General features: G+C 44.8%; 2 protein-coding genes and 1 pseudogene across 3 annotated transcripts; 1 reads left to right on the forward strand and 2 right to left on the reverse strand.

The window, feature by feature from the left end:
* Positions 1 to 5,122: 5,122 nt before the first annotated feature.
* Positions 5,123 to 6,918, reverse strand: LOC115140451 (SAYSvFN domain-containing protein 1-like). Its single transcript, XM_029678782.2, has 2 exons — positions 6,479 to 6,918; positions 5,123 to 6,247 (listed from the first exon to the last, which is right to left on the reverse strand). Exons 1-2 carry the CDS (start codon positions 6,695 to 6,697, stop codon positions 5,930 to 5,932), a joined length of 537 nt encoding a protein of 178 aa, XP_029534642.1. The 5' UTR covers positions 6,698 to 6,918; the 3' UTR covers positions 5,123 to 5,929.
* Positions 6,919 to 6,955: 37 nt separating this feature from the next.
* LOC115139181 (protein C10-like) lies at positions 6,956 to 9,063 on the forward strand (annotated as a pseudogene).
* On the reverse strand, positions 9,007 to 20,504 carry LOC115139179 (cytospin-A-like). Of its 2 annotated transcripts, XM_029676312.2 has the most exons (12): positions 19,738 to 20,503; positions 18,862 to 19,013; positions 17,709 to 18,197; positions 15,929 to 16,002; positions 13,422 to 14,056; positions 13,118 to 13,211; positions 12,906 to 12,981; positions 11,335 to 11,371; positions 11,147 to 11,243; positions 10,919 to 11,035; positions 10,777 to 10,836; positions 9,007 to 10,497 (listed from the first exon to the last, which is right to left on the reverse strand). In XM_029676312.2, exons 2-12 carry the CDS (start codon positions 18,899 to 18,901, stop codon positions 10,408 to 10,410), a joined length of 1,809 nt encoding a protein of 602 aa, XP_029532172.2. In that variant the 5' UTR covers positions 18,902 to 19,013; positions 19,738 to 20,503; the 3' UTR covers positions 9,007 to 10,407. The 2 variants fall into 2 exon arrangements, with proteins under 2 accessions (XP_029532172.2, XP_029532171.2); XM_029676311.2 differs by having other exon boundaries at positions 10,406 to 10,836; positions 19,738 to 20,504.
* Between the last annotated feature and the right edge of the window lie 5,956 nt (positions 20,505 to 26,460).

A 26,460-nucleotide genomic window follows, 5' to 3' on the forward strand; every position in this document is an offset into this window, starting at 1 on the left:
TCCACTGAACCGCCTGCTGCCGAAGGACAAGGCTTTCACTTGGACAGTGGAGTGTGAGGAGGCATTCAACACCCTCAAACGTGCACTGATCGAGGCCCCCGTGCTCGCCCCCCCTGACCTCACCTTGCCCTTTATCCTGGACACAGACGCGAGCAATGTGGGCATGGGTGGGGTGCTGGCCCAGGTGGGGCCAGAGGGGGAGAGAGTGGTGGCGTACTTCAGCAAAACATTTGACAAACATGAGCGCCGCTACTGTGTCACCCGGCGGGAGCTCTTGGCTGTTGTGGCTTCCGTCAAACACTTCAAGTACTACCTGGGTGGTCTGCCCTTTACTGTAAGGACTGACCACTCTGCTCTCCAGTGGCTCATGTCTTTCAGAGAGCCAGAGGGGCAGGTGGCACGCTGGTTGGAGGAGCTTCAGCCGTATGACTTCACGGTGGTGCACAGGGCAGGGGCACGCCACTCCAACGCCGACGCCATGTCCCGTCGGCCCTGTACTGCAGACGGCTGCCGCCACTGTGAACGGAGAGAGGGACGGGAGAGAGAGCTGCGGGCAGAGGAGGGTGTCTGTGCCACAGTGTGTCGGGCGAGCGGGCCTGTCTGCTGTGAGCTGCAGACTGTCGACGTGGCTGAATGGCGGCAGCAGCAGGGACGGGACACAGACCTACAGCCAGTGCTACAGTGGGTAGAGGCGCAGGTGAGGCCACCATGGGAAGAGGTGACAGCGCTCTCACTCGCGACCAAAGGGTTGTGGTCGAAGTTTGAGAGACTGCGGCTGGCTGATGGCGTGCTACAGCGGGCATGGAAGGAGTCAGCTACGGGAGAGGAGAGGTGGCAGGTGGTGGTCCCAAAAGCATTGCGGGAGGCTGTGCTCCAGAGTACTCATGGGGGTGGGGACTGGACACTTTGGGGTCACAAAAACACTGCGCCGTCTCCGTCAGGGCTTCTACTGGGGGCAGCACAAGAGGGATGTGGAGGACTTTTGTCGCCGCTGTGACAACTGCACAGCGAGAAAGGGCCCCCAGGCCGCTCTCATGCTCAGCTCCAACAGTTCCCAGTGGGGGCTCCCATGGAGAGGGTGGGAGTGGATGTAGTTGGGCCGTTCCCCACCACAGACAGTGGAAACCGCTGGGTGCTCACGGCCATGGACTATTTCACAAAATGGCCCGAGGCCTATGCTCTGCCTGACCAGGAGGCAGAGACCATCGTCGACGCCCTGACAGCGGGGATGTTCAGCAGGTTTGGAGCTGCAGAGTCCATCCACAGCGACCAAGGCAGAAACTTTGAGTCCCGTGTGTTCGCCACCATGTGTGAGAGGCTGGGTATGCACAAGACCCGCACTTCTCCTCTCCATCCTCAAAGTGATGGCCTTGTGGAGCGCTTCAACAAAACGCTTGGACAGCAGCTGGCCATCGTCTCTTCCAAACACCAGCGTGACTGGGACAAGCACCTGCCTATGGTCCTCATGGCATGCCGCTCCGCTGTCCAAGACTCCACCTCCTGCACGCCTGCCCTCCTCATGCTGGGGAGAGAGATCCGCACCCCTGCGGAGATGGCGTTGGTCGGCCCCTGGATAGCCCTCATGTTCCTCCGGGGCCGGAGTATGCCCGGAGACTCCAGGACCGCCTGGAGACAGCCCACACCTTCGCCAGAGAGCAGCTGGTGAATGCAGGTGTGAGGCAGAAAAGGAACTATGACGTGCACACCCGGGAAGGCACTTTGTGGCTGGGGAGCTGGTCTGGGTCTACAGCCCCTAAGGAAAAAAAGGCAGATGCCCCAAGTTGGACAGTCACTGGGTGGGACCCTGCAGTGTCCTGGAGAGGGTAGGGGAGGTTGTGTACCGGGTGCAGCTTCCTCCCAGGGGGAGAAAGGTGGCACTGCACCGGGACAGGTTAGCCCCATACAGAGGGGCCTCTTCTCCCCAAACCCCAGGAACCCCCACAATTCCCCTCTCTGGCAATGACATTCTCCAGGCACCCACCCTCAGGTGCCGCAGACAAGGCTCCAGACAGCCCACTCCCCCTGTCTCCCCCCTTTGTCACCTCGTGGTTCCCCAGAACCACGGACTGTATTACCCGTTCCCGCTTCCTTGTCCCCCATATCTCTGCCTTCATCCCCTGGTTCCCAGAGGGGCACTCTGCGACCATCACGGCCACGCAGGCAAAGGAGACCTCCGGGTCGCTTCAGAGACTTTGTTTGTTCCCTCGGGGACGAGGGACTTTGTGGTGGGGGGGCTGTGTAGCGACCCGCACAGACAGCTGTGTGTTATGTCCTAGGCTAGGAGGTGGTTGTGGTGTTCGCGGGGTCCGACATGTCAATCAACCTGCTATCTGCCAATCACGGGAATGCCTGGAATGTTCTGATGCCGGGCATCCTGGTGGTTGGCGGAGTGGCGTGGAGGGGGGTTGGGCATTGGAAGTTAAGACCAGGTTCAGCCTTTGTTCTCTCTCTCTTACGTCTGGGCTTCACAAGAGAAGGTCACGATTGGCTTGTGGGTTATCTGTCATCTATTTGGCGTGTGCTACGGCCCAAACAGTAGCCTGTGTAAAGTTGGTTCAATAAACCGTCAATTCGCAAACTCAAGCCTCTGTCTGGACAATTGTTCATTTATGATCTAGTCAGGTCATTACAATAGTAAAAATGTATGATAACAATGTTTTTTTTTTGTCATTTAAGGTTAGGGATAGGCATAAGGTTAGCAGTGTGTCTAAGGGTAGGGTTGTGGTTTCAAATCAGATTTTAAGAAGATAAATTGTAGAAATAGGCAAGATTTATGATTGTGGTAACAAGTGACGACCCCTGAAACGTGCGTGCGTCTTAAAAAAAAAAAAATCGTTTTACTTATATTTATTCAGGGTAGCCCAATTGAGATCAGTGTCTCATTCCCAATCACATCATTATTCTCTCTTTGTAAACAAAAAGGGAGTTATGGTAGACAGCAGACAAAGGTTTAAGAGTAGCGGCAGCTGCAATCTGTTAAATGGTTTCACCACAGTCAAGAGCTGGAAGGAAAGTTGACTAAACAATCTGATTCCTGCTATTTAGGCAAGATCTACAGTGCATTCAGAAAGTATTCAGACCCCTTGACTTTTTCCACATTTTGTTACGTTACAGCTTTATTCTAAAATTGATTAAATGGCATTTTTTCCTCATCAATCTACACACAATACCCCATATTGACAAAGCGAAAACAGGTTTTTAGACATTTTTGCAAATGTATTAAAAATAAACAAGTACCTTATTAACATAAGTATTCAGACCCTTTGCTATGAGACTCAAAATTGAGCTCAGGTGCATCCTGTTTCCATTGATCATCCTTGAGTCCATCTGTGGTAAATTCAGTTGATTGGACATGATTTGGAAAGGCACACAACTGTCTATATAAAGGTCCCACAGTTGACAGTGCATGTCAGAGGAAAAATGAAGCCATAAGGTCAAAGGAATTGTCTGTAGAATGCCAAAACAGGATTGTGTTGAGGCACAGATCTGGGGAAGGGTACCAAAAAATGTCTGCAGCATTGAAGGTCCCCAAGAACATAGTGGCCTCCATCATTCTTAAATGGAAAAAGTTTGGAACCACCAAGACTCTCACTTGAGCTGGCAGCACTGCCAAACTGAGCAATCGGGGGAGAAGGGCCTGGTCAGGGAGGTGACCAAGAACCCGATGGTCACTCTGACAGAGCTCTAGAGCTCCTCTGTGGAGATGGGACAACCATCTCTGCAGCACTCCACCAATCAGGCCTTTTTGGTAGAGTGGCCAGACGATAGCCACTCTTCAGTAAAAGGCACATGACAGCCTGCTTGGAGTTAGCCAAAAGGCTTCTAAAGGACTCTCAGACCATGAGAAACAAGATTCTCTGGTCTGATGAAACCAAGATTGACCTCTTTGGCCTGAATGCCAAGCGCCATGTCTGGAGGAAATCTGGCACCATCCCTACGTTGAAGCATGGTGGTGGCAGCATCATGCTGTGGGGATGTTTTTCAGCGGCAGGTCTGGGAGACTAGTCAGGATCAAGGGAAAGATGAACGGTTCAGAGTACAGAGTAATCATGATGAAAACCTGCTACAGAATGCTCTGGACCCCAGAAGGTAAACCTTTGCCCCAGTCTAAAAGGACAACGACCCTAAGCACACAGCCAAGACAGATGGTGCCGACAGATATAGCAGCTCTGCTTCTAGCTCCTAAGCAACTTTGCACTATTTTGTTATTTTGTGTTATTTCTTACATTATTAGCCCAGAAAATGTTTGTGTTATTACATACAGCCGGAAACTAGGAATACGACCAGGAATACGACTTTCCAGAATTAGATCCTTTGTTCATACCCCCCAGAGCAATTTAACTTATTCCAGAGGGTGCTCCAAAACCCCGCTGGTGGAGAAGAGGTATTTGGAATGGACTTCTAGTCCGACTCAGGAGACGTGCACATCATCCACCACTTCCGAGTATATTACTCGCTAATGTTCAGTCTCTGGATAATAAAGTAGACAAGATCAGGGCAAGGATTTCCGTCCAGAGAGACATTAGGGATTGTGGCATACTCTGTTTCACAGAAACATGTCTCTCTCGGGATACAATCATGGACTACAAAGGCAAAACCAGTCACGTCACAGACACCGACGTCTTGCTTCCGGACAAGCTAAACACCTTCGCCCGCTTTGAAGACAATATACTGTTTTCTATTCTACTGTATTTTAGTCAATGCCACTCTGACATTGCTCAATCTAATATTTATGTATTTCTTAATTCCATTATTTTACATGTGTGTATTGTTGTGTACTGTTAGATACTACTGCACTGTTGGAACACAAGCATTTTGCAACACCTGCTAAATATTTGACCAATAAAATTAAATTTGACAACGCAGTGGCTTCAGGACAAGTCTCTGAATGTCCTTGAGTTGCCCAGCCAGAGCCTGGACTTGAACCCGATCTAACATCTCTGGAGACCTAAAAATAGTTGTGCCCATCTAACCTGACAGAGCTTGATAGGATCTGCAGAGAAGAATGGGAGAAACTCCACAAATACAGGTGTGCCAAGCTTGTAGCCTCATACCCAAGAAGACTCAAGGCTGTAATCACTGCCAAAGGTGCTTCAATAAAGTACAGAGTAAAGGGTCTGAATACTTGTCTAAATTTGATCATTTTTTATTTTGTATAAATTTGTAAAAATAACATTTTTGCACTTTGTCATTATGGGGTATTGTGTGTAGTTGGAGGGGGGGGGGGCAATTTAGTTACTTTTAGAATAAGGCTGTAACATAACAAAATGTGGAAAAAGTCAAGGGGTCTGAATACTTTCTGAAATGCACTGTATTTCCAAAAAAAAGAAGCCCGCTTTAAATCTCAGCTTTTTCATTAGCTCACCCATAAGTGTATATATATATTTTTTTACATGAGATCTTTGTCAATCCGAATGCCCAGATATTTATAGGCAGGAACCCGATCAATAGGAGAACAATCCAATGAATAAATATGTAGTTCATCTGAATTTTTTTGCTAGAATTGGAGAACACATATTTAGTCTTGCCCACATTAAGTACAAGTTTTAAACCAACCAGGGCTTTCTATAAGGCAACAAAATCACATTGCAGCTCTAGCCTGGTTAACAGTTTGCAATGGCATACATAAGTGTCATCTGCATACAGATGACTATTACATGTTTTAAGACCAAAATAGTAAAGAGCAGGTCCTAGTACAATAATACAATTTTACAAGCGGATAGTACTTTTCCAGCATCATCAATGTGCACTAGTGGTGAATGATCTTGTAGTATGGAATAGGCTCCATTTGACTTCAAAATCAATACCAGCAATGTGCTTCATTCAAAGAAATACATTGCCAGTTCCTTTTTAGTACAATGGGAAGCTTAAAGTACAGTAGCTATTCCATTTCAGATTAAAGTCAGTTGTTTGAGTGTCTTGAGGGGTTTCATCTGTTGGCCAGTGGTCTGTAGCCCATCTCTCCCTCTAGCTGCTCAGCTGTAAGTGCACCCAGGAGAGGCTGACAGTCTGGGTTGAACACTGAGTAAGCACTCATTTCTCCAGGTTGGCGTGCAGTTGGGCTCCGCAGCCCCTCATACAGCCAGTAGAAGAGGGAGATTAGGAAGAAAGGCAACCCGAATTCCAGCTCGGCAAACAGCCCAAGTAGAACCAGCCAAAGCAACACCTTCAGCAAAGTCAGATTCGTGAAAGCCAGTCGCTTTGAACCAAGCCATTGACCCAGAGTGCTCTCCAGCAGCCAGTCATCCTAAAAAACGGGAGGGGAGGGGGGAATAAATTAAGTTACAGTAGCTAACATTGACAAGATGGAATCAACGTTTATTACTATCTGGTTTTTCAGACACAGATTAAGAATAGTCCTGGTTGACTAACAAGCATGGTCAATGAATCTCCAAAGAAAGTGTTTATTAGTCCAGGACTAGGCTTAAACAGCGTAGGGTAACCAACCCCTAGTATTTTAAGTAGATTTTTAGCCTACCCCCCAATGTTTAGTCCTTATAGCCTGATGGACAGCAGAGATTGGATTATCTGTCAACTCCTGTGTGTCTGGATCAGCTGTTGATGACTGGCAACTGTCCGACTTCAAAGTGCTGCCATTGTCCGAATATGTTATTGGTTGTTTTTGAAAAGATTCGCTCTTCCTAGCGGCCACATCAGCCCTTCTTCGGGCCCTGAACTCCGCAAGCTTTTGCTCCATATGTGTAGAGCTTCTGAGTCATGCAGCAATGAAAGAATGCGTGGCAACGTGTGCACGACAGTTCGCTAGATTTTTTTGAGAGGTCCCAAAAAGATTGTTCGAGTGAAATCCCGTCTTCCCAACCGCGGAAATCTTGTCTAAATTGTGTTATGGTAATAATTGAATTCACTGTCACAGGAAGTATGAAAATATTTTCTTTAACAAATCTGTTTCACTTCAGTTTGTTTATCTTCCGGTTCAGCTAGGCGTACGTAACGACGTAGATTGTGTAGTAAATCGTCAACCCCATCATCCACCTGACAAGCCAAACTAGCTTTTCTTGGTAGACTGTTTGACTTTATTCAATTTATATATTGTAAGTAACCAAATATGCAATTGACTGATTATTTAGGTATTTAATTGCGTATTCCAGAGCATTATAGATTAAAAAAGTGTACAGTAGTTAGCTCTGCTCAGCTAGCTAGTTTAGCTACAATCCTACTCATGTCAAAATTCTCCATCCATAGTTCTGGATGAATCGAATAAAGGTAAATATATAGCTAGATCAATATGCCCTTTTAGATATGTCCCTTTTATGTTTGTATAAGAAATGGACACAGGAAAGTATTAGACTCACTGACACACTACATAAAAAAGCAGGAGTCAAGTATTTGAATCTGATTCACATATGCAAAATCTTCTCTAATATCCCATTTTTTTCCCGACACAGAATGGACAGCCCCAGCCCACCCTCACCGTTGAGCAGGCCAGATGTAAGAACAGTTGTCACATACTTTTGTCTTATTACTAATGCCCAGTAGTGGAACAGATCTCTTCAAACTGCTTGTGATGCAGTGGTGCTGAGTGTGGTCATCCAAGTCTTCTCTGTGCCAGAGAATTCAGCGTGGATGGAGGAGGCACGGGAGAGCGCCTACAACATGGGGACGATTCGATAGCTGGTGCTCCCCATGGCCACCCAGATCCAACAGGTCATCAAGGCTTATGGCTTCAACAACGAGGGAGAGGGGGAAGTCACTTTGTGAAACCAGTTCCATACAGAATGAAGGGGTAGAGAGACAAATCTATTGTCACTTGTCAGTGGCATTGTTTTGTGTGAAGACTGAATGCTATCTTTTTGCGTCATGTTCAGTTTGACCTACAACAATATAAATGCAGCAATTTCTAAGATTTTACTTAGTTAATATAAGGAAATCAGTCAATTAAAATACATTCATAAGGCCCTAATCTATGAATTTCATGTTGGTCATAAATATTTTTTTTTAAATGGTAGGGGTCGTGGATCAGAAAACCAGTAAATATCTGGTGTGACCACCATTTGTGTCATGCAGCTCGACACCTCCTTCACCTTGAGTTGATAAGGCTGTTGATTGTGGCCTGTGAAATGTTGTCCCACTCCTCTTCAATGGCTGTGCGAACTTGCTGGGTATTAGCGGGAACACACTAACACGTCAATCCAGAGTATTCAAAACATGCTCAATGGGTGACATGTTTGAGTATGCGCTGGTGGAAATTCCTGCAGTCAGCATGCCAATTGCCCTCAACTTATGGCATTGTGTTGTGACAACTGCTCATTTTAGAGTGTGCGTTTGTCCCCAGCACAAGGTGCACCTGGGTAATGATGCCATTTAATCTGCTTCTTGATATGCCACACCTGTCAGGTGGATGGATTATCTTGGCAAAGGAGAAATGCTCACTAAGAGGGATGTAAAATTTGTGCACATACTGAGAGAAATAAGCTTTTTGTGCGTATGGAACATTTCTGGGATCTTTTATTTCAGCTCATGAAACCAACACTTTCATGTTGCATTTATATATTTGTTCAGTGTATTTGTGAAATCATGGTGGTCAATCATAGTAGTCATTGCTTGTAAACTATTTTTCAGGTGTATTTCTGAAATCATGGTGGTCAATCATAGTAGTCATTGCTTGTAAACTATTTTTCAGGTGTATTTCTGAAATCATGGTGGTCAATCATAGTAGTCATTGCTTGTTTTAGCTATTTTTCAGGTGCTCTTAAATTTGCCCGTCTGGTGAAGATGTATGAAACTCAGGATCCAGAGATAGCAGCCATATCGGTCAAACTGGGGTCTCTTCTCCTGCCTCCCCTGTCCACTCCACCCATTGGTGGTGCAATCCCAGCCTCCTCGCAAACTATTTTATTGTGGACCGCCTTGTTTTTCCAGAAGGGACATCTACAAAATGTTACTGTACTTCCATCAAGTACGTGCAAACCTGGAATTCAGCTCATGATATTTTCATTCAGTCTTAGGTGAGAGTGAATTGGTTACCTTATTTCTAATGTCCTGAGATAATACACACAAAGCACATCTTTATTGGTTGAAATGAAAACACTGTCAGAAACACAAGCACTGACCATGGTTTTGACTTGTCATTTATACCATTAATTGCTGTTTGAGAGGACAATGATTTTTTTGGTATAAAACATTTTATACTGCTATTGTATAAAATGTCAATCTCAGTTGTCACAGCTAGATACATTGTATTAATATAAAACTCAAATTTGACATTTTTTAAATTCAAGATAACAGCAACACAAACAGATTAAAACAACCTTTATTATGGCAGTAATGCTTTGGCAACTGTTTGTCATTTATCATTCTCGTACAGTACCATTGTCACAGTAAAACTGCCTCTGTGTCTCAATTTATACTTGAGACACATACAATACATCACTCTTATTTCTCACCTTCTCCCTCAATCACAAAGACAAGCAAACATTGTAGGATCCAGGACTTATATGGCCTCATTGTTGCTCCTATTATCAGACAAAACCTCATGACAGTTCATTCCCATACTCCATAACAGGAGACAAGTCCCTCTGTTGGATAGTCCACCATATGGCACTTCTGTTTGCATACTACATTTAAAATAACATTCAAATTAAAACGTTTTTCCCAAACAAAACGTACATTAAAAATATGACTAGTTAGACAGCACAGTACACACATTTTTTCAAAGGCAGTCACTCTTGGTTGATTGCAGTTGTGATGCACACAATGCCATTGAATGAACTCATTCAAGTTGTCCAGACCTTTTTTCTGCTTTGAGTTGGGTTGTAATACAGACATTAAAATACTACTTCTGGCTACATTAATATCACAACGGGATAGAGTTTTCTAAGGGTATAAAATCAGATCCATGGAGAGAGCGTGTCTATAACATTCAAATCTTCCAGTTAACTTGTGACAGACTTCATATTGTTGATAAAATTAAAAGGCATCAAAATAAGTGCACAACAGAGTGAACAGCAGTAGACCCTAAGTGAAGAACTTGAAGTCATTGTTAATTTTTCCTGGTGCAAATAGTAACATCCTTCCCATATCCACAATTTCCTAATTTATGGTTCTCCTTGTAGTCATTTCCAATGGCTCCTCATTCAGTGCAATCACTGTGTATTTACCAAAAAACCCAGCTCAGCACAAAACCCCCATGGTCAGCGCTTTCTGAAATCAAGATCGACCCAGTTCATAGTAGCTCCATCCACAGTGCACCTTGAACCAATGGCCAGCAGCAGGAGCCTCTGCACAAGGAGTGTGGCTGAAGGAGAATTCCGTTCCAACAGTAGTCGTAAACCCCCTAGTGGTATATCACTCAAGAGTCCAGTTCATGATGCAACAAAAATAACCAGACTGGTGGTGGCAGACCAGTTAGATGTAGTGTTTGGTATGGAACCCAGAAGGGAAATGACCTTACATCTCAAAGTGACGAAACATGCTTTCAACGTACCCCAGGACCCTCTGCCAGTCGGGCCCACCTGGTCTCAGCATCTCCTCCACGGTCTGTCAAGCAAACACAAACACTGTTGAAGAATAATAACTCCATACTCTCCGTCATGGACAAACTCTATTCTCATTCAAAGGTGCCCACTGAGGAGTACGACGCAAGGCCCCAATCACAAATACAAACATCAGTGACACCTTACATTTTAGTCACAAGTCAAGCTCCTTACCGTATGTCCCCAACAGCTGTGTTCCATGTTCATGGTGACGTGTTAGTACAAGTAATATGCATGTGAAATTCCCAGTAGTTAGCCCAGTTAGTTTAAATGTGGGTCTCACCAAAGTGGCTGGGATTCCAACACTCTCCCCTGTCTGGAAGGCTAGGTCCAGGTTCTCGCTCTGCACAGAACAAGTTAGGACTTAACTGTAGGGTCAATATAACAGTATGTGCTGTATGTGAATGGGTATGCATTCCTCTTACTTTGTCTCCTGTGCTGAGACTACTGTAGGGGATGTGTGTGGGCAGATAGGTGTGGTACACGGCACAGAAAGCCTGACCATCCTCCCAACTGCTACTGAAGTTGGTGATCTCAATATTCTGTAAAAAATAAAATAATAATAAGGTTTGTATGGGTCAGAATACAGACCAATGTTTTACAAATATGAATGGTAAGCTTGAGTTATTCTAGAAAACTTTGCCACTTCTGACCTTATAGCCCTGGGTGCGGCTTTGACACCAACGCAAGAGTGAGTTCCGCTTGGAGCCTCCATGACATCGCAGCAGCATGCTGAAACCATCCTGAGGTCTGGAAGGTGGATAGCAGACAAAAGTTATGTAGATAGAAGGCTTTATTTGGGCATATTTCTTAAGTATCTCTAGAGGGCCTGTCTACTCACCTGAACAATGGGTCTGCGTTCTGGTCCTCCTGTTTTTCTGCCGGACATGAGCAATTAGTCAAGAGCACAGTAACTTTAATGCGGAAGACACATTTCAGTTGATTGCATTCAGTTGTACAACTGTCTAGGTAATAAGAAAGCAGTTGTGGATTAACTCATTTACAGTGCCTTCAGAACGTATTCATACCCCTTGTCTTATTCCACATTTTGTTGTGTTACAGCAGTAATTCAAAATGTATTATGTATTAAAAAAAAAAATTCTCCACATCCTGGAGTCGCCTCTTCACTGTTGATATTGAGACTGGTGTTTTGCGGGTACTATTTAATGAAGCTGCCAGTTGAGGACTTGTGAGGCATCTGTTTCTCAAACTAGACACTAATGTACTTGTCCTCTTGCTCAGTTGTGCACCGGGGCCTCCCACTCCTAATTTACATTCTGGTTAGAGCCAAAATACATTCATAAGGCCCTAATCTATGAACTTCATATGTTGGTCATAAATATCTTTTAAAAAATGGTAGGGGTCGTGGATCAGAAAACCAGTAAATATCTGGTGTGACCACCATTTGTGTCATGCAGCTCGACACCTCCTTCACCTTGAGTTGATAAGGCTGTTGATTGTGGCCTGTGAAATGTTGTCCCACTCCTCTTCAATGGCTGTGCGAACTTGCTGGGTATTAGCGGGAACACACTAACACGTCAATCCAGAGTATTCAAAACATGCTCAATGGGTGACATGTTTGAGTATGCGCTGGTGGAAATTCCTGCAGTCAGGAAGTTTTTTTTGCTCAGTTGTGCACCGGGGCCTCCCACTCCTAATTTACATTCTGGTTAGAGCCAGTTTGCGCTGTTCTGTGAAGGGAGAAGTACACAGCGTTGTACAAGATCTTCAGTTTCTTGGCAATTTCTCGCATGGAATAACCTTCATTTCTCAGAACAAGAATAGACTGATGAGTTTCAGAAGAAAGTTTTGTTGATTCTGGCCATTTTGAGCCTGTAATCAAACCCACAAATGCTGATGCTCCAGATACTCAACTAATCTAAAGGCCAGTTTTATTGCTTCTTTAATCAAGACAACAGTTTTCAGCTGTGCTATCATAATTGCAAAAGGGTTTTCTAATGATCAATTAGCCTTTTAAAATGATAAACTTTTAAATGATAAACTTGGATTAGCTAACAACGTGCCATTGGAACACAGGAGTGATGGTTGCTGATAATGGGCCTCTATACGCCTATGTAGATATTCCATTAAAAATCAGCCGTTTCTAGCTACAATAGTCATTTACAACATTAACCATATCCAAACTGTATTTCTGATCAATTTGATGTTATTTGAATGGTCTAAAAATGAGTTTTTCTTTCAAAACAAGGACATTTCTAAGTGACCCCAAACTTTTGAACGGTAGTGTATATAAATGAGAATTCATTTTCAATACATTTGCAAACATTTCTAAAAAAAGATGGGTGAGAATTGTTTTTGGAATTCAGGCTGTAACAACTAAATGTGGAATAAGTCAAGGGTATATGAATACATTCTGAAGGCACTGTAGTTAATGAATGAATTGACACACACTTGTATAGAAGCTAGACCAGCTGTCCTGTCGTAGCAGTATGCGGTCCATCCTTTTCCCTTTGGCTGGCTCTTCTTTCTAGTAAGAGATAGAGAGACAGACAGGACATACTGCATACATGCACGACTGATCCCAAAATGGACCCTTGAATTTCAAGTCCAGGCTTTCTGATAGCATTACAAAAACAAACTTGTTGGTTGAATATTAGTGTTACCTTGTAGAGAGGCAGTGTTGTACTGGTAGGGTTCTGGGAGCTACCATTTTGTGCAGGGAGAGAGTCAGTGGGCAGGGGAAGTCGAGAGAGGCTCCTGGAACAGATAAGATAGGCTTTAGTCTTTAGGCTTTAGTCCACAGATAAATGTAGGATACGTGTGTCTATAGCATGGCCTTGCGCAACAAGGTCAAAGGTTGCTCCTACAGAGACACAGGCTGGCTAGCTTACATGCTCCAGATAACAACAAACAGATGCCTCACCCCTAAAATGCTAGTACATTATACGGGCATGAGGCGGCACTCACCTGGAACGCTCTGACATCACCACAATCCTTGGTGAATCTCTCAAGCCGCACCCTTTCTCCCCGGCTGCCAAATTCCGTAGGTATGCCGCCGCCACCCCCTTCACTTTGAGCAAGTTCTCCCCTCCTCTAACAAGCTCCTTGGGAAACTGCCCTCCCATGTTAACATCCTCTCCCTCACTCTTCACCCTTTTCTCTCCTTCCACTTCTCTTTCTGGATCCTCTCTTTTCTTCCCATCCAGTGCCTCCATCGTGCTTATGTCTTCACTAGTGTCTTCTCCCTCCGTGTCTCTTCCCTCTATCTCTCTGTGTGAGTCCTTCTCTCTTTCCCTCAGTGAGTCCCTCTCGCTCTCCCGGAGTGTGTGTCTCCGTGTGTCCAGCTCAGCCTTAGTCTGTTGGTGCTCCATGGTGAGAGCAGACAATCTGTGACAGGCCTCTCTGTGTTCAGCCCTCAGGCTCTCCAGCTCCCTGTCCGTGTCTTGCTGTCTGCACTGGGCCTGGTCCAGCTGGCCCTCCACATTCCCATGGCTCTCTCTGAGCGTGCCTAGAGTCTCTTCCGCTTCCACGCGCAGCCGGTCGGCCACAGACACTGCCACCTGTAGATCACACTGGAACTGGAGCCACTCAGCTCGCTCAGTCTGCCAGAGAGAGAGAGAGCGAGAGAGAACCAGACAGAGAGCGAGAGAGAACCAGACAGAGAGCGAGAGCGAACCAGACAGAGAGCGAGAGCGAACCAGACAGAGAGCGAGAGCGAACCAGACAGAGAGCGAGAGCGAACCAGACAGAGAGCGAGAGCGAACCAGACAGAGAGCGAGAGAGAACCAGACAGAGAGCGAGAGAGAACCAGACAGAGAGCGAGAGCGAACCAGACAGAGAGCGAGAGCGAACCAGACAGAGAGCGAGAGCGAACCAGAGAGAGAGCGAGAGCGAACCAGAGAGAGAGCGAGAGCGAACCAGACAGAGAGCGAGAGCGAACCAGACAGAGAGCGAGAGAGAACCAGACAGAGAGCGAGAGAGAACCAGACAGAGAGCGAGAGCCAGACAGGCCAGCAGAAAGACATGCATACATCCTGTCACTGTCTCAGAAAATCTATAGTGATGTTGATACAGTCTACAGAAAACATGTCTGACAAGCAGGGACTTTGCTTTAGTCAAGTAAAAAAACAATCAATAGGTTACCAAGTTCAGAACCTGTTTTAGCTAAACTAGCCAACCCAATTCAGGTGAACGTATAAACAAGATATGCCAGTGTAACAGTATAACTTTAGACCGTCCCCTCGCCCATACTCGGGCGCGAACCAGGGACCCTCTGCACACATCAACAACAGTCACCCACGAAGCATCGTTACCCATCGCTCCACAAAAGCCGTGGCCCTTGCAGAGGGCAAGCAAGGGGAACTACTACTTCAAGGTCTCGGAGCAAGTGACATCACCGATTGAACCGCTATTTAGCGCGCACCGCTAACTAAGCTAGCCGTTTCACATCCAGTTAATGACAGTAATATAGAGATTGAGGGACAAACTCCCATATGGCAGGGCCTTCACACTGCTTATCACTGGCTCATGTACACTAGTTGTTGCACCATGTTTGCAGATGGAGTTCAACAGCGATACATATTCTCTAACAGAACATCTTAGAAATAAAGTCAAGGTGCATCACATTTTTTAACCACTGATAAGCGTGCTTAGGTTAGCACAAATATTTTCATTTCATTCAGGCAGTAAGTGCAATGTTCAGGCTAGTTGCAGGGTTTGTGGAAGGCAGGGTTTCTCAATATTTGTGCTAACCTAAGCAAGCTTATCAGTGGTTCAAAAATGTGATGGGGCTTTGACTTCTTTTCCTAAAATGTCCTGTTACAGAATATGTATCGCTGTTGGCCTCCACTATCTGCAAACATGGTGTAAGAACTAGTGTACATGAGCCAGTGATAAGCAGTGTGAAGTCTAAAATATCTAACATAGTACAGTACAGGGTAGAGAAGGGAAAAAGCAATCCACATCAAAGTAATAGGGATGGATTTGTGTGTGGTCTTAAAATGTCCTCCTCTATGCCCGTCTCTGCAGTGACCGAGAGAGAGGGAGGGAATGCAGTGGGAGAGAGAGGTAGGGAATGCAGTGGGAGAGAGAGGTAGGGAATGCAGTGGGAGAGAGAGGTAGGGAATGCAGTGGGAGAGAGAGGGAGGGAATGCAGTGGGAGAGAGAGGGAGGGAATGCAGTGGGAGAGAGAGGGAGGGAATGCAGTGGGAGAGAGAGGGAGGGAATGCAGTGGGAGAGAGAGGGAGGGAATGCAGTGGGAGAGAGAGGGAGGGAATGCAGTGGGAGAGAGAGGTAGGGAATGCAGTGGGAGAGAGAGGTAGGGAATGCAGTGGGAGAGAGAGGTAGGGAATGCAGTGGGAGAGAGAGGTAGGGAATGCAGTGGGAGAGAGAGGGAGGGAATGCAGTGGGAGAGAGAGGGAGGGAATGCAGTGGGAGAGAGAGGGAGGGAAGAGAAGGAGGAGTGTCTGACTCACCCTCAGTGTGTCCTTCAAGTTGCGCACCTCCTCGACCAGCTCCTCTCTCTCCACCAGCAACCGCCTCAGCAGCTCTGACACACAAACATACAGTAAACTTAAGGATGTATTTTACACCCCTTGACTCTTTCCACATTATGTTGTGTTACAGCCTGAATTCAAAATGGATTAAATCGAGATTTATTGTCACTGGCCTACATACACACAATACCCCATAATGTCAAGGTTGAATTACGTTTTATGACATTTTTACAAATTAATTTAAAAAATGAAGAGCTGAAATGTATTGCCTCAATAAGTATTCAACCCCTTTGTTATGGTCAGCATAAATACGTTCAGGAGTAGAAATGTGCTTAACAAGTCACAAGTTGCATGGACTCACTCTGTGTGCAATAACAGTGGTTAACATTATTTTTGAATGACTACATCTCTGTACCCCACACATACAGATAATTGTAAGGTCCCTCAGTGGAGCAGGGCATTTCAAACACAAATTCAACCATAAAGACCAGGGAGGATTTCCAATGACTCTCAAAGAAGGGCACCTATTGGTAGATGGGTGAAAATAAAAGGCAGACATCAAAAATCCCTTTGAGCATGGGGAAGTTATTAATTACACTTTGGATGGTGTATCAATACACCCAGTCACTACAAAGATACAGGCATCCTTAACTCAGTTGCCAGAGAGGAAGGAAACTGCTCATGGATTTCAGGGAGGCCAATGGTGACTTTAAAACAGTTACAGACTTTAATGGCTGTGATAGGAGAAACTGAGGTTGGTTCAACAACATTGTACACTGAACAAAAATATGAAGGCAACATGTAAAGTGTTGGTCCCATATTTTATGAGCTGAAATATAAGATCCCAGAAATGTTCCATACATACAAAAAGCTTCTTCCTCTCAAACTTTGTGTACAAATTTGTTTCCATCCCTGTTTGTGAGCATTTCTCCTTTGCAAAGATAATCCTTCCACCTGACAGGTCTGGCATGTCAAGAAGCTGATTAAACAGCATGATCAATACACAGGTTCACCTTGTGCTGGGGACAATAACAGGCCACTTTAAAATGTGCAGTTTTGTCACACAACACAATGCCACAGATGTGTCAAGTTTAGAGGGAGCATGCAATTGGCATGATGAATGCAGGAATGTCCACCAGAGCTGTTCCCACGTTTCTGAGAGAAATACACTTTTTGTGCATATGGAACATTTCTGGGATCTTATATATTTCAGCTCATGAAACATGGAAGCAACACAACATTTTTCATTTATATTTTTGTTCAGTATACTTTAAAATCCATGCAAAACCTGAAAATTGATGTCTAGCATTGATCAACAACCAATTTGACAGAGCTTGAAGAACTTTGAAAAGAATACATGGGCAAATGTTGCACAATCCAGGTGTGGAAAGCTCTTAGAGACTTACCCAGAAAGACTCACAGCTGTAAATAGCTGCCAAACGTGTTTATACAAAGTATTGACTTCGGGGGGTGATTAGCTATTTCTGCATTTCATTTTCAATACATTTGCAAACATTTCTAAAAACATGTTATCCCTTTGTCATTATGGGGTACTGTGTGTAGATGGATTAGAATTGTTTTAATCAATTTCAATTTGGCTTTAACAAAATGTGGAATAAGACGAGGGGTATGAATACTTTCTGAAGGCACTGTCCATACTGTAAGAACCTGCACGCACACTCTGTTAAGTAGAGACAAGACAAACAAACTATTATGAACAGATTGGGTTGCTATGGCCACGCAGATGCAGAGTCCTTACCGGCTGCTCCTGCTGGTGCGTCCAGGCCAGGACTGAGCCCCAGTGCAGACCTGTGATGTTCCAAAAGGCTAAATAGTGCCAGGGCCATCTCCTCCCCAGCTCGCTCTGGCCTTGCATGGGGCTCCATCCCACTGTCCTGCTCCTGCCAGCTAGGCTCCAAAGGGCTACCCTCAAACTGAGGGTGCTGGCCTGGGGACACAGGGCTGCTGGTGTGGCTGTTAGAGCACTGCACTGTCTGCCTTCCACCTTCCATCTCAATCCCAGTCCCCTGCGGAGACACTCTGCTCTCCACTGTAATCACGGCCCATTCTGGGGGGACGGACAGTGTGTGTCTCCAGTTGGAAATGGGGGAGGCTCCACCCTGGCAGACGATGCCCCGGGTGGTCCCGGAGGACGGTGTCCCCTGCTGCAGCAGCTGAGCCGCGGCTGGTGCCAGATCAGAATCAGAGAGGGAAGAGGGAGGAGTTTGGAACAGATCTAAATGAGATCCTGGAGAGAGAACAAGGGAGTGGAGAGAAAGAGGGGAGGATTAGAGAAAGCTGATATAGGGGAAGGAAGAGATGGAGGGAAGAGGAACAGAAAAGCGAGAGAGAACTGCTGTCCTAAGCTATTTTCTGTCTATAAAAACAATACAGAAGAAGACCACAGTTGGCTGCGCCTCTTGGAGGATGCCAGTTGGCTGCGCCTCTTGGAGGATGCCAGTTGGCTGCGCCTCTTGGAGGATGCCAGTTGGCTGCGCCTCTTGGAGGATGCCAGTTGGCTGCGCCTCTTGGAGGATGCCAGTTTATTCTCTAGTGCGCATTCACAGACAGGTCCATAAGGATGTGTGCTTGGCCAGCCTATAACGTCTCATGTCCCCCCCCCTGTCCTTGCATTGAGCAGCAGAATTCTGCAGACTCCTCATTACGCTATCAGATGTGTTGCATGTGACTAGCGGTACGCACACAGTATCCAGTAAGATATTCTCACCCCAGTCTGAGTCAGTTTCCTGCATACTGAAAACAGCTAGAAAGGATAGGAACTGCCAGGGTTTTAAACAGGCATATAGGGGAGTGATGCGTGTCAGAAAAAGAGAAGACGATGGCAGGTAGGATGCATGAGGTTCAACATCAAGCCAGGTGTGTGTGTGTGTGTGTACGTTCATGTAGGGAACCTGTAGGGCCATGGCTGTCCTTTCCACCGACGTTACCCATGATGCAGCAGGTGCAGGGAGACAGCAGTGTGACTGTGCTTCCCAGCACCCCTCACATTCCCCTCTGGTGCTCTCTCTTAGGTCCACCGCAGATTGGATAGGGCATAATACACCTAGAAGTAGAGAAAGCTCAGACCATTCATATTTTAATACAAATATGGTTAACACTACTAAATTCCCCTTTAATAGAGTGGGTACCCTGACTACAGTGGAAAACAATGTTGTTGTGTTTTCTCAAGTGATGGGAGCAATGACCGATACTTAAAATTCTGCAAGGTAATTGAGCAGGGATGACTGCTGGTATATGTGCTTATCCCTGCAGGATGTTCACCATCATCATGCCTGACTCCCTGTGTCCAGTGTAGCATTAGATTAATAACACAAGTAGGTGATGAGAGGGAGAAAACCTGACAGTCCCCAGGGTTTGATGTGGAATTAATAGGTTGTTAAATTGATTAGGCCAGCCTGATCAATGGCAGCTGCTTAGTTTTATGGACTGATTGTGTGTGTGTTCTTGCAGAAAAAAATACCTTCCGAATACTAGTGTCTAATACTTGTAAGGCATGGTAATAAGGCTACGGCAAAACTCTGAACATTTACAGACATTACACATCGGATCCTGAATAAAATAATCCCTGTGATATACAGTAGCACCGATTACTAATGGCATAGACTCGGTTCTGTAAAGGTAGACTAGACACTCGAGAGGGATACAATAACAAGACAAGAAATACACATACTATCTCGGTGTCTAGTCACTGCACAAAAATATCACCGTGCGAGCTATTGGAATCAGGCAAACACAAACACTGTATTCTCTTGTAATCAACCACCCACCTCGATATATATTCCCACGACCACGTAGCCTACCGCCCGATAAATACTGTTTCAGTCTCTCTTCTCAGCTTTCCTCATCGCCGCATTTTTCTCCGTCTTCAATAGTCTGATACAGGTTTGGGGGGCTGTTTCCTGCTGTTGAAACGTTGTGTAGTATGAGCGGAGAAAGATAATTCTGGAACCTGCTTGGAAGAAACGATGCGGTAAACTGCGAGACAGACGGAGGGACGGACTGTGCTACGCCGCGCCGTTAAACCGTTGGAGGCAAGGAAGCCAGTCTACTGTCCTACTGCGAGAAATTGTATCCTAGAACACTGGATATATTTAACTATAAATGTGTGTATAAAAAGCTCCACGTCCAGAAGTGTTGACCGAGGAGAATATCATGAATTTGGATTAAATTCAAATTGATAATGACAGATGCCTAGGATACATTCAGTAGCTCCAGTGTTGGAGGTTCCGATGCAAATATCATTTGGCAGAGAAGGTAGCGTAAACCTATTTAATAGAATACATTTATTTTTCCTGAAGGAAGTTCAGTTTTTCTTCTAGAGATTCTCCAAGTATTTTAGATCAGCGATCAACGAAGGGACCTATAGGATTTCAGACGGACCTACTAGAACTTCCCGGGGGTCTCTGACTATATACCTTTACTTGGCCCAACCAACCGTTGGACGGCGCTATTAACCTTTTACGTTGTTTGTCATTGCGTCTCTCTATTGTCCCCCGCGTCCGGCTCGTACATAAATCATAAACACATCTCTCTTCTTAAAAACGGTAACTAACCCTCAACCCCAATTTCAGCCTTTGCCCAACCCCTACAAATGTAATAAATAAATAAATAAATGCATTCAGGTGAGATGTTGTGGGTGGAAGAAATTGTGCAAAAATATTCATTTTGATGTGGGTAAATGTAGTTGAACCTGATCCCAACACTTTCTCACTAAAGCATACTTACCAGACGTCCACTGGCATATTCTGATAATAAAATTATGTGCATCGCATGCATTTATGGCTCTGAACAGTTAGCTCACAGTGATATGCGCCGAGTTCCTGACATCTATCCCACTTGCTGGGCGCTTCCCCAAAATATTTCGCGTTATTGTGTTGGGAAGAGAAGTGCAATCATCGCCTAGAAATGGAAGATTATGGGCTCAATTCAATCCAACCCGCATTGCAGTGTTTATGCAGTAGTCTTTTTTCCAATGGTCTAATTAAAGCACAGATTGGTTTTAGGTACTGTATAAAAAAAACTACTACCAGCGCAACCCTTCTCACAGGTATGTTTTCACTTTTCAGAATTATAACAGAGTTTTTGCACGGGATGAATATTGTAAATAAAGGGTTAAAAAAAGAAAAAAGATATCCAGCCCATGTGGGATTAAAACTCACAACCATTGAACTATGAGACCATTGTTATTAGCGGACTGCGCCACCAAAAAGTTTTCATTCATTTTCCGAACAAAAAAAAGTAAAAATATGAGTACTGTCTTAATAAAACAATTTACACCACCATGCTAGAGTACACTGGCTAATGTTACTGCCTCATGTTCAGCCAATCAGGTTGTAGCAGACTGTTTACCCCTGGCTGAACGCTGTGTGCAACATCAGGAAGTAACAGACATTCTATCAACTACCTCATCACCATATTATTATTATTTTTGCTCATTTGCACCCCAGTATCCCTACTTGCACATTGATCTTCTGCATATCTATCACTCCAACGTTCAATTGCTCAATTGTAATTACTTCGCCGCTACGGCCTATTTATTGCCTTAACTCCCTAATCTTACTACATTTGCACACACTGTATATATATATTTTCTATTGTGTTATTGACTGTGCGTTTGTTTATCCCATGTGTAACTCTGTGTTGTTGTTTGTGTCGCACTGCTTTGCTTTATCTTGGCCAGGTCGCAGTTGTAAATGAGAACTTGTTCTCAACTGGCCTACCTGGTTAAATATATGTGAAATAAAAAAATAAAAAGTGGTGGAAAATTGTGTTTTATTAACACATTTTCCCATTTGTTTCCCTGGCAGCTCGGCGTTAAAGCTAGTTCAGGAGGAACGCGATGCCCTTACAGCCTGAATCAAGGATGTTTTATGTCGGTAGATGAGGAACACAATGTCTAGCCGACTCTAGTAGCCAAAAGGCAGTTTTCCCATGGGCACCGCCATTGAGGGAATCCACCATGCTTCCACCATTTTAAAGTAGTCGAATGGGTAGGAATTCCTATGGGTTGTAGCCTCAATGGCGCTGCTCATGCTGTCACAGAAGATATAATAGCACAAGTATAAAGACGAGTCCTCTATCTTTCTATATGAGCCGGCTGCATACATTCCAGTTGGACACAGATGACAGACAAACAATGTAAAAGGAATAGTAGCTCAATCTGCCGGCTCATTGGGCTATTCTCTACTACTGTGTAAAACTAACAAGACATACCAAGTTTAAAACTTTGAGGTAGGCCGCCGTCCACTAGGGGCTATTGTTAGTTTAATGTCGCTTAACCCAGAACAAACATCTAATTTGGTTGTTCATTCTGTCCACAAGATTTTACTGTTAGTATGATATCCTTGAGTGAAGTACTAATTGACCACTGGAGGGCAGAATAAATCAACATACTGAACAAATAGACTGATACAAGTTAAATAAATTCATAAAAAACATACAAGAAAAGTCCAATTGACTTGATTTAGTGAATGGGTTATTTCCCCCATCTATCTGTTAAAGGAACATGATGCAACTTTTCAATCCTCTCAAAACTACACTAGTGCCTATGGCCTGATTTGGGATTCTCCCAGGACCTTGGTACAAGGCTACAGAGGGATGCTATTAGCAGTTCTTGAAAAACATCCAGCTCTTAGAACAGGAAAGTTACCAACAGTCACCCAAAGTTACCAACAGCCCCCTCATGGATTGGGGGTATAAGTATCACTCCGGAAAGGTTTTATATAGAATCCCCAAATCCTTTTCTTCAATCATGAAGCGCCCAGAGCTCCATGACGGGTAATAGGATACAGAATCGTAAGTAAGCGTTTCAATCTACACCTGTTGTATACGAACCATGTGAACCATTACATTTTATTTGGTAATATATTGGGTTGAGGGAAGAGTAGTATAATGTCAATATTGAGGAATTAAATTAAATAACATGTATTTCTAGTTTTTTTATATGGCTTAGACCGTGAAAAACAAATGACTCAGCAGTCAAAAATATATATATCAATATATCATTTTTTTCACACTATGAGGATGGAATAATACTGTGATATTTAGACCATGATGATGATGCCCTTTCGGTGTCAGAGCTGCTTGAAAAGACCGCCTGAAATATCAGCCTGTTTTGGTGGGATGAAGTTTGTCTGGCTGGTGACATCACAAGACGGTAAATTAGTTAAGACCAATAAGAATCAAATCAAATTTTATTAGTCATATGCCCCGAATACAACAGGTGTAGATTACAGAGAAATGCTTACTTACGAGCCCCTAACCAACAATGCAGTTAAAAAAATAGGATAAGAAATAAAAAGTAACAAGTAATTAAAGAGCAGCAGTAAAATAGCAATAGCGAGACTATATACAGGGGGTACCGGTACAGAGTCAATGTGGAGACTGTATACAGGGGGGTACCGGTACAGAGTCAATGTGCGGGGGGAACGGTTAGTTGAAGTAATATGTACATGTAGGTAGAGTTATTAAAAGTGACTATGCATAGAGAAGAGTAGCAGCGTGTAAAGGGGGGGGGGGGGGGGGGGGCAATGCAAATAGTCTGGGTAGCCATTTGATTAGGTGTTCAGGAGTCTTATGGCTTGGGGGTAGAAGCTGTTTAGAAGCCTCTTGGACCTAGACTTGGTGCTCCGGTACCGCTTGCCGAGCAGTAGAAGAGAGAACAGTCTATGACTAGGGTGGCTGGAGTCTTTGACAATTTTTAGGGCCTTCCTCTGACACAGCCTGGTATAGAGGTCCTGGATGGCAGGAAACTTGGCCCCAGTGATGTACTGGGCCGTTCACACTACCCTCTGTAGTGCCTTGCGGTCGGAGGCCGAGCAGTTGCCATACCAGGCGGTGATGCAACCAGTCAGGATGCTCTCGAAGGTGTAGCTGTAGAACCTTTTTAGGATCTGAGGACCCATGCCAAATCTTTTCAGTCTCCTGAGGGGGAAAAGCTTTTGTTGTGCCCGCTTCACGACTGTCATGGTGTGTTTGGACCATGTTAATTATGTAGACACCAAGGAACTTGAAGCTCTCAACCTGCTCCACTGCAGCCCTGTTGATGAGAGAGAATTGGGGAGTGCTCGGTCCTCTTTTTAAATCATCATGTTGAGGGAAAGGTTGTTGTCCTGGCACCACACGGCCAGATCTCTGACCTCCTCCCTATAGGCTGTCTCGTCATTGTCCATGATCAGCCCTACCACTGTTGTGTCATCGGCAAACTTAATGATGGTGTTGGAGTCATGCCAGGCCGTGCAGTCATGAGTGAACAGGGAGTACAGGGGGGGACTGAGCATGTACCCCTGAGGGGCCAGTGTTGAGGATCAGCATGGCGGATGTGTTGTTGCCTACCCTTACCAACTGGGGGCGGCCCGTCAGGATGTCCAGGATCCAGTTGCAGAGGGATGTGTTTAGTCCCAGGGTCCTTAGCTTATTGATGAGCTTTGAGGGCACTGTGGTGTTGAACGCTAAGCTGTTGTCAATGAATCACATTCTCACATAGGTGTTCCTTTTGTCCAGGTGGGAAAGGGCAGTGTGGAGTGCAATAGAGATGGCATCATCTCCTGATCTGTTGGGGCGGTGAGCAAATTGGAGTGGGTCTAGGGTTTCTGGGATAATAGTGTTGATGAAAGGCTGGTCATGGCTCACAAAGCACTTCATGGCAACTGACGCGAGTGCTACGGGTCGGTAGTCGTTTAGGCAGATTACCTTAGTGTTCTTGGGCACAGGCACTATGGTGGTCTGCTTAAAACATGTTGGTATTACAGAGACAGAGAGAGGTTGAAAATGTCAGTGAAGACACTTGCCAGTTGGTAAGCGCAAGCTCGTAGTACGCATCCTGGTAATCCATCTGGCCCTGCGGCCTTGTGAATGTTGACCTGTTTAAAGGTCTTACATCGGCTGCGGAGAGTGTGATCACGCAGTCTTCCAGAACAGCTGGTACCCTCATGCATGTTTGTGTTATTTGCCTCGAAGCTAGCATAGAAGTAGTTTAGCTCGTCTGGTAGGCTCATGTCACTGCGCAGCTCGTGGCTGTGCTTCCCTTTGTAGTCTGTAATGGTTTGCAATCTCTGCCACATCCAACAAGCATCCGAGCCGGTGTAGTACGAGTCGATCTTAGTCCTGTATTGACGCTTTGCCTGTTTGATGGTTCGTCGGAGGGCAAAGCGGGATTTCTTATAGCTTCCGGGTTAGAGTCCCGCTCCTTGAATGTGGGAGCTCTACCATTTAGCTCAGTGCGGATGTTGCCTGTAATCCATGGCTTCTGGTTGGGGTATGTACATACTATACGGTCACTGTGGGGACAACGTCATTAATGCACTTATTGATGAAGCCAATGACAGATGTGGTGTACTCCTCAATGCCATCGGAGGAATCCTGGAACATATTCCAGTCTTGTGCTAGCTAAGCTACAGGACTGTTTTGCATCTGCTTCATCTGACCACTTTTTTATTGATCTAGTCACTGGTGCTTCCTGCTTGAAGGAATCAGGAGGATAGAATTATGGTCAGATTTGCCAAATGGAGGGTGAGGGAGAGCTTTGTATGTGTCTCTGTATGTGGAGTCAAGGTGGTCCAGAGTTTTTTTCCCTCTGGTTGCACATTTAACATGCGGATAGAAATTTTGTAAAACCGATACAAGTTTCCCTGCATTATAGTCCCCGGCTACTAGGAGCGCCGCCTCTGGGTGAGCGTTTTCTTGTTTGCTTATGGTGAAATACAGCTCATTCAGTGCGGTCTTAGTGCCAGCCTCTGACTGTGGTGATATGTAAACATCTACAAACAATTACAGATGAAAACTATGATTTTACAGTTTTGAATGTCCTGTTTGTAGTTTAATCTTCCACATAGGTCATCAAAGATTGCACGTTTGCTAGCAGAATGGAAGGAAGTGAGGGTTTATATGATCGCCTACGAATTCTCAGACGGCAGTCTCGACCCTTTTTCTCCGCCTCCTCTTCACGCAAATCACAGGGATCTGGGCCTGTCCCCGAGAAAGAAGTATATTGTTCACGTCGGCATCGTCAGATTCGTTAAAGGAAAAAAAGGATTCTGCCTGTCTGTGGTGAGTAATCGCAGTCCTGATGTCCAGAAGTTATTTTTCGGTCATAAGAGACGGTAGCACCAACATTATGTACAAAATAAGTTTAACTTTTTTTTGTTAAATGCAAATAAAAAATACAAATTGGTTGGGGGGCACGTAAAATGAGTTCCATGGGTTCCAACCCGCTCTGCCAATAACAGATAGTTTTCAGTTTGGCCTTCCCCACTCCCAGCAAAATTATTTCTTGAGAAATTGCTTTGCCAGTGGTGGAAAAAGTACCCAATTGTCATACTTGAGTCAAAGTAAAGATACCTTAATAAAAAAATTACTCAAGTAAAAATAAAGTATTTGGTTTTAAATATACTTAAGTATCAAAAGTAAATGTAATTGCTAAAATATACTTAAATATTGAAAGTAAATGTATAAATCATTTCAAATTCTTTATGTTAAATCAGACGGCACCA

Source organism: Oncorhynchus nerka, linkage group LG13 (assembly GCF_034236695.1).
Source record: "Oncorhynchus nerka isolate Pitt River linkage group LG13, Oner_Uvic_2.0, whole genome shotgun sequence".
In the NCBI taxonomy this organism is placed as follows: Eukaryota; Metazoa; Chordata; class Actinopteri; order Salmoniformes; family Salmonidae; genus Oncorhynchus; species Oncorhynchus nerka.